The sequence below is a fragment of the Palaemon carinicauda genome, chromosome 13 (genome assembly GCF_036898095.1).
Source record: "Palaemon carinicauda isolate YSFRI2023 chromosome 13, ASM3689809v2, whole genome shotgun sequence".
Taxonomy (NCBI): domain Eukaryota; kingdom Metazoa; phylum Arthropoda; class Malacostraca; order Decapoda; family Palaemonidae; genus Palaemon; species Palaemon carinicauda.
In genome coordinates, this window is record NC_090737.1 from 97,680,904 (window position 1) to 97,689,135 (window position 8,232).

Consider the following 8,232-nt stretch of genomic DNA (forward strand, 5'->3'; position numbering starts at 1 on the left):
AAATAGCATATGTACAGCATACCGTAAAATGAGGAATGGCATAAAAAAGGTTGCATCAAAATTAAGAAAACGTTGGTCACTGTCTCATGTCACTAAAACAAATAAAAACAAAAGGTAAAGAGAGAGAGAGAGAGAGAGAGAGAGAGAGAGAGAGAGAGAGAGAGAGAGAGAGAGAGAGAGAGAGAGAGAGAGAGAGAGAGAGAGAGATCATATGACGGGTTTGTGGGAAAATGTCGAGGGTATATAATGGGTCTCATTCTGCCTAGTGACTGTCACTGAAGCCACCACTACGATGAAGTATCTTGCTCTCGGTAAGTAGCTTAAGCCTTCCTTATGTATAGCAGGGTTGATGTATAGAATGTAGGGGTGTAGCAAAGTTTTAAGCTACTTAACTTACATCAGCAAAATCTATTGTTCTATTCCAGCCTGCTCTTCCCTGTTAAGTAAGCTGTGAATGAAACTAGCAAATAATTTGATAAGACTTGCTGATATCCGGAAGGCTAATTCTTGACACTAGTCCCCACAAAGGGAAACCATTCATATACTGTATGTATACACACACATATATTTGTATATATATATATATATATATATATATATATATATATATATATATATATATATATATATATATATATATAGCCATTTCTCAGAGGAGATACGGAAAGGGTTTGTGTATCGACATAATCAACAAAGCTGTTTTAGGTTAATTTACTGTGAGCAATCAGTCAAGAACCTCTCACCATTACCAATCCGCACTGGCGAGCGTGATGATGGGAAGTGGCCAAACCCCAGACATGAATTTGGCATGTTTGAGGCCTTTGTTCTGCAGTGAACTAGAAACAGCTGCATTTGATGTTGTTTTTAAGTATTCTGATTTTTAATAAGGACGTTGATATGAAGTTGTTAGTCCTATGAAATTTTCTACGCTATTTAACCCATTTCATTCCACCAGATATACAATTCAGTATTTAGGTCAACTGGGACAACATATTTATCAGGAAAATTTCCCAAATTACTATCACATGACCGGCATTAAAAAGTGAACTTTCGTGACCAAAGTGAGTCTGTACCACTTACCAATTGCAATACACCCACACACACACACACATACATACATACATACATATATATATATATATATATATATATATATATATATATATATATATATATATATATATATATATATATATATATATATATATATATATATACACGCATATAGACTGACACACACACACGCATATATATATATATATATATATATATATATATATATATATATATATATATATATATGCGTGTGTATGTTTGCCCAAATCTATTTTAATAGGTTAAAGATGATTTTCCTATATTCTTCAACAATAAAGATAATCGCAAACATTAAAATATTTTTCTTGAATAACAGACCCTTTAGGAACACAATGAGAATGACAATGAATCCAAACTAACATATGCAATGAAAACTGCTTTCGAAATTCTAGTCACTTTTATAATCTCGAGTGATTCTTTTCGTCCTCAATTTGATTTTTATGTTTTCTTGTTCACAAAATACTAACTGGTGTTATTCTTGACTTTACCTGTAGTTTCATTCTAAAATCTGGTGTACCTTCCAAAGTTGAGTATAAGATATTTGCTGTCGTAAAATGGCTGTGGCTGTCCATTAATTTTTCAAATATTTCCAAAATATCTACCTTCCATTTTGGTATGTTTGATAGTATGGTTTTCTACGACTGGTTCGTTCTAACGCTTGTTTTTTGAGAAGTGAAGTTGTAAAACATTGATATTCGTCAGCAATTAGATAGGTAATCTCTGGTGAATACTGCATTAATGACCTGTCATTGAAATTAGGTGATGGTGGTTCCAGTCCCAGATGTAATGGTCAGAAACTTACAACAAACGTTAGGATCACTGTATACGCGGCAATTGGTCTTAAAGTTTTAGAGAAACGTACGAATTTCATCTTTTATCTCTTGAGGCGTCACTTGTCCATAACAAGAATGGGTTTTGTATGTTATTGTCGTGGAAGTTCAAATTGCTCTTGTCTGTCCGTCACGAATTTCTATAATTTTCTATTAAAGTTTTTCATTGAACCTACAATTAGTTGCAAAATAATCTAACTTATTCTATTTGTAGACGGTGCTCAGTCAAATATATAATGCTGGCAAGTGAGTGAGAAGGTCTTACCTCTCATGTATATCATAAAAACTTTTCTTTTTTGTTCTTCTTGTTCTTCTTCTTGTTCTTCTTCTTCTTCTTTTATGTGGGGTCGAGGTTTCTGGCCAGCGCTCTCCATCTATCTCTGTCCCACACTTCATCACCTGTTAATGCCTTTGATCGAAGGTCATCCTTGATACAGTCCAACCACCATCGCTTTGGTCTCCCTCTCCTTCTCTCTTCCTTCTTTTTTTTTTTTTTTTTTTTTTTTTTTTTAACATATATTGATTTCTGGTTTGTGTAAACAAAATATGATGAGTTTTAAAACTAAGCTAGAATAGTTGTGAAAATCAATTTGAAAACTGAAAGGTTTAACCACTAATCGATTCATATATTGATTCATGACAGCTTGTGTCTTATTGGGAGCCGCCGTCGGCGTACCAGGTCCTCGCCAGAGGCGGGATTCCTCCCCAGCGTTCTTCGAGCTACCATCTGATGCTGAGCTTATCCTTGGACCAGTGAAAACAGGTGCAGTAATTGGCTCTTCATAATAATTATAATAATTTAATCTTAACCCTACTTTTTATCTGCCTAAGAATCAGCATGTGCACATGATTATTATTATTATTATTATTATTATTATTATTATTATTATTATTATTATTATTATTATTATTATTATTATTATTAAATAGATTATCCTGTCCACACTCTCAACATTAATTTACTTAGAACTAACCCAAAGAGTTGGCTTTTGTGTGAAGGAAATATAAATAGACACAAAAAAATGGAAATAGATATCCCTAAATATTTTACTTTTCTTGCAGGCTTTGCCTGCGCCGATTTGCCTTACGGATACTACGCTGACGAGGACAATAACTGTGCCATCTTCCACATCTGCCTCCCTTACATCGACAACAACGAGTACATCACACGCCAGTTCTCTTTCCTTTGCGGTGAAGGAACTGTCTTTGATCAGGTGAGCCAAGGTCTAAAGGTCGCTAGACCTTGTGGTAATTATTTTAGGTATTCATATACCGATTTGCTGTATAGAATACTGGATTGTCCATTTTTCTGACATGAAGATTAGAGCATACACACATATATACATCTACAAACACAGAATTTTACTTTACTTACTTTGATGACTGCTTTTCCGATCCCATGCAGCAGGAGAACCCCACTCTCTACAGGACCTCCACTGTCGTTTTACCTTGTTCGCTCAGAGTATTCAACGTTTCATATCGCGTATTGTTCATTTACTGTCAAATCGTCACTGTTGCAAGGCTGTTGAAATAAGAAAGTTTTCAGTTTCCTCTTGAAACCCTTAATGTCTTCAATCATTCGAATATTTCGTGGGAGCTTATTATATAGTCCCAGGGCCGCATATTTAAAGGCTCTGGAGCCTTAAGTAGACATAAATCTGGGTTCCAACAATTTGAAGCCATTTCGTGTCGACACAATTTGTTGGCTGCGCAATATGTAGCAATTCTCTTAAGTATTTTGGACGACCGGTTCTGATAACTTGGTGGGTTATTGTACATATTCTAAATTCAATTCTCGCTTTAATCGGCAGCCAGTGTAAATCAATTAGTATAGGGGTGATCCTTTCTCTAGGTGGGACACCTTTTATCAGTCTTGCTCCTCTGTTTATCATGTTTTGTAATTTAAGTTATCCTTTTGGTAGATTGTAATAGAAAGAGTTGCAGTAGTCAATCTTGGTAATACAGTTTATCACGTTTCTTTACAGAGTTTTCGTCCAGGCACTTTTTTATAAACGCAATATTTCTTAGATGATAACCAGCAGGTTTTATTACATTAATTATTTGGACATTTAGAGACAGGTCACAGTCAAGAAATATACCTAGATCTCGAACTTTACCAGATATCGGCACTGAGTCATTATTTATGTTCATTTGAATATCACCCAAGTTTCTCACGCTGTTTCTCTTACCCACCACCATGAACTCAGTTTTGTTCTCATTTAAATTTAGTTGTTTAAATGTCATCCATTCTCTAGCACTATCAAGGACGGACGTTCAACTTCCAGGTATCCCAAGGGAGCACCCCTTACTGATTTTCTAGAAAAAATGGTATTTCTCTTCTTTTTTTAGCCACCTCATTTCACCTTTGCACTGAAAAAAAAATAGCTTTATGACTTCGATAAACCAAATAAGAGATTGATACAACTGCTTTTTCCTCTTTGCATTTTCTTATAAACGCACATGCCTTAATATTACTTATTTTTCAAATACAATGATAAAGTATGTAATGCTATTATTTACAATTTAATATAATCTCTCTTTGAGCTACCATATACATCAAGTTAATAGTATAATTTTGAATAACATTTGGCTGTGGTCTTAATTGAAGGCTGAGCTCTCCAGAGTGCTTCTCGGCGTTGCTTATCTTTTATCATGGAAACAAAAAAACCTTGGTGTTCTTATTCCTTTTTAATTGTCTTATTAATCTGCCATGGATTATCTTCTGCGTCTCCTACAGGCACGTTTGATATGCGACGTTCCCGAGTCTTCAGTGGCTTGCTCCGAATCCAGAAACTACAGGAAGGCCAATGAGTATTTCGGCCGTGATGTCAATTTCCTGGAATAGTTACTGAATTATGTTTTGACTGAGCGGATCTGCTCTGAGTTGCTGCCTGGAACACCTCTTCCGCCCAACCTCTGTTTGTATATTGGTCTCCATTTTGAGCTATTGCCGCTCACACCAGATCCCTTCATGCCAGTCTGTTTTGTTCCATGCTGTCTGGAATACTCGTTATGGGCGGATTATTTTCTTTGTGCTTCTCCAAAAAGTTTTTCTTATGAGTCTAAGTAGCTGATAGGTTGAATATCTTTGAGTAACTGTTTTCAGTATTTAGTGTTTACATTCATCATTATGCATAGTATCTTATCTGAAAAGATATCACATTAAAGCTAAAATGCATATTAGAAATATGATTTATTTCCTTTAAAAACAGAACTAAATGGTGGATGCCATATACTGTATAGGTCTAGATTCAGTTTAGAGCAGTTCCCTGTTTATGAAAGAGAGTAATGATTGTACGACAAATAAAATAATATCATGAAATGTGTAGTGATTATTGTTAATACCCTTAGGGCGCGAGTCGAAATGTGAGTTGTTGTGAGTATATATGTCTTTCATTTAAATGTTCTTACCACGTAGTACGTTGCCTTTCGAGCTTCAATATGACCTACTACCACTTATGCCAGTTCTTCGGGGTATGTTATAGATTTCATTATGTTTCTTTATCTTTTACTGTTAACCTTATCCAAACCCTCCCCTTTTATCCGGCTTAGTACATTGTTCGCTCGTGCTTCGAATGCCTCACCTTACGTGTGACATGGGCTCTTGCGATGGCATTTATATATATATATATATATATATATATATATATATATATATATATATATATATATATATATATATATATATATATATATATATATATGAGACATCAATTCCAGTGTGGCAGAGATAATACTCTCCCCATATACATTGATAATCCTGCAATGGTTTTTGGAATTAATGATTTATGAACTCAAAGCAGGTATTTTTGATACACCTGATAAAACATGTGTTGTATTGTCTTGTATTGCAACAGCTGCGCATCTTGATTTATATCATTTCTGTGCTTTGTAACATTTTAGAATTACTTCGCATTGTTTTGAGTGTCATTACAACCCATTCCATTTTATATCAAATTTTATGTTTTTGTCTGTCTGTCTGTCTGTCTATCTCTTTCTTTATATATATATATATATATATATATATATATATATATATATATATATATATATATATATATATATATATATATATATACATATGACTATGTGTGTGCAAGCGTGTGTATATATATACATGCACACACGCATGCACATATATATATATATATATATATATATATATATATATATATATATATATATATATATATATATACATATTTAAGAATATAATCTAAAGTACCCTTTTATCTCCTTTGGAGGAAACAACATAAAGATGGCACCATGTTCCAGATTCTCAGCATACTAAAGGGACTGGGTTGCTAGCCGCTTTGAACCCATGCGCAGCTAAAGCCTGGGTCACACATAAACAACTTTAAACGCGACTGGTCAGCGACTGTTATGAGTTTTGAGTCTTTCATATTAACCAAGAGACTGAGTCTAGTTAAAGCAATCCGCATACGTTCGTTGCACGTTTACGGGAGACTTTCCCCGACTTCAACCGGACAAGAACGTCGAGAATGTAATCGGACGAGAATGGACTCTTACGCACGATTGAATTCCATCGGGATTTTCACATCTCCCGATAATTTCTTAGTCCGTTTTTACTTTGTGAAGAAGTTCGCTACATAAGGTGAAAGTAAACTGGGAAGTTTCATCGTTTATCTATTTTCATATTCATGCGTTCAATACATATGAACCGAAAGGCTTATAATGATTTTCAATAATCTGAGTATCATAAATTTTACTTTTTGGGCTGTTATTGTAACCAGTTGATGTACTCACCAGACACCAAAGGTTTATTATTATTATTATTATTATTATTATTATTATTATTACTAGCCAACCTATAAATCTAGTTGGAAAAGCAAGATGCTATAAGCCCAAGGGCTTCAATAGGGAAAAATAGCCCAGTGAGGTAAGGAAATAAAGAAATAAATAAATGATAAGAACAAATTAACAATAAATCATTCTAAAAACAGTAACAACGTCAAAATAGATATAGTAAGTTTCCCTTCCCTTTAGGATAGTGTTGTTTTACCGCTTGATCATAGATTCCTTAATAGATGTCGGTTATTTAACTTTAATAATGTATTTAAGCCTCTAAGGCGCGGATTAAAAGCCTAGTTACAGAACAGCCCGGTAAGTTGCAACACAATGAATCGTAATCAGAAAAGGGGATACACTTTCAAATAACTAAGCACACCATTTAATCTTTCCTCAACTTTTATCATCTCTCTCTCTCTCTCTCTCTCTCTCTCTCTCTCTCTCTCTCTCTCTCTCTCTCTCTCTCTCTCTCTCATATATGTATACATACATATATATATATATATATATATATATATATATATATATATATATATATATATATATATATATATATATGTATATATATATATATATATATATATATATATATATATATATATATATATATATATATAATCTATATATATAATCTATATATATATATATATACATATATATATATATATATATATATATATATATATATATATATATATATATATATATATATATATATATATACATAAACATGCATATACACATATGTACAGTATATACACACATATCTATCTATCTATCTATCAATCTATCTATCTATCTATCGTTGGATGACAATTATTACATATATTTCCTAATGGTTCCATTCTTTTATGTAAGTATGTATATACATATATATATATATATATATATATATATATATATATATATATATATATATATATATATATATATGTATGTATATATATATATATATATATATATATATATATATATATATATATATGTGTGTGTGTGTGTGTGTGTGTGTGTGTGTGTGTGTGTGTATTTGTGTGTGTATGCATACCCACGACCAAAACAACTACTTAGCTTTACTCTGAATTCGTCTGAGATGTCCAGCGCAGTGGAAAATGCTACGACACAAGACCGATGGGCGGAGGGCAGGAAATTCATCGCCCTGACAGTTTTATTTGGGTAAGCGGAAATGACCCATGACACATTCCCCTTTTTTGGGTGAAAGAAATTTATTGATTCGTCTCCGTCGATTACAGTGTTGTCTTTTCAAACCTTGTTTGGACTCACTGTCATTCCAATCAGATATCTGTGTCGTGTTGTGAGTCATCTTAATACATTCATTGAATTTTTAGTTTATAGATTACAAAAAGTACTTGTTGATGATCAACATTGTTATTATTGGAATATAATGTCTGGTTGCAGCAAATGTTTTTATGTTGAACAGGCTGACATAAGTCTTTTTATAGTTTATATGTGACATACATGTTTTTACGTTGTTACTGTT

The 8,232-nt window shown here is 33.0% G+C and overlaps 1 protein-coding gene across 1 annotated transcript; it reads left to right on the forward strand.

The window, feature by feature from the left end:
• Nucleotides 1-216: 216 nt before the first annotated feature.
• Nucleotides 217-5,247, forward strand: LOC137651985 (U-scoloptoxin(01)-Er1a-like). The gene is made up of 4 exons (XM_068385191.1): nt 217-311; nt 2,569-2,688; nt 2,988-3,139; nt 4,663-5,247. The coding sequence occupies exons 1-4, from the start codon at nt 293-295 to the stop codon at nt 4,768-4,770; spliced, it is 399 nt and encodes a 132-aa protein (XP_068241292.1). The 5' UTR covers nt 217-292; the 3' UTR covers nt 4,771-5,247.
• Nucleotides 5,248-8,232: the final 2,985 nt, after the last annotated feature.

Excerpts from the sequence above, each read along its gene's own strand:
- LOC137651985 (XM_068385191.1), top strand. Across the intron at positions 2,689-2,987 it reads CCTTGGACCAGTGAAAACAG|GCTTTGCCTGCGCCGATTTG; the intron begins GTGCAGTAATTG and ends CTTTTCTTGCAG. Across the intron at positions 3,140-4,662 it reads AAGGAACTGTCTTTGATCAG|GCACGTTTGATATGCGACGT; the intron begins GTGAGCCAAGGT and ends CGTCTCCTACAG.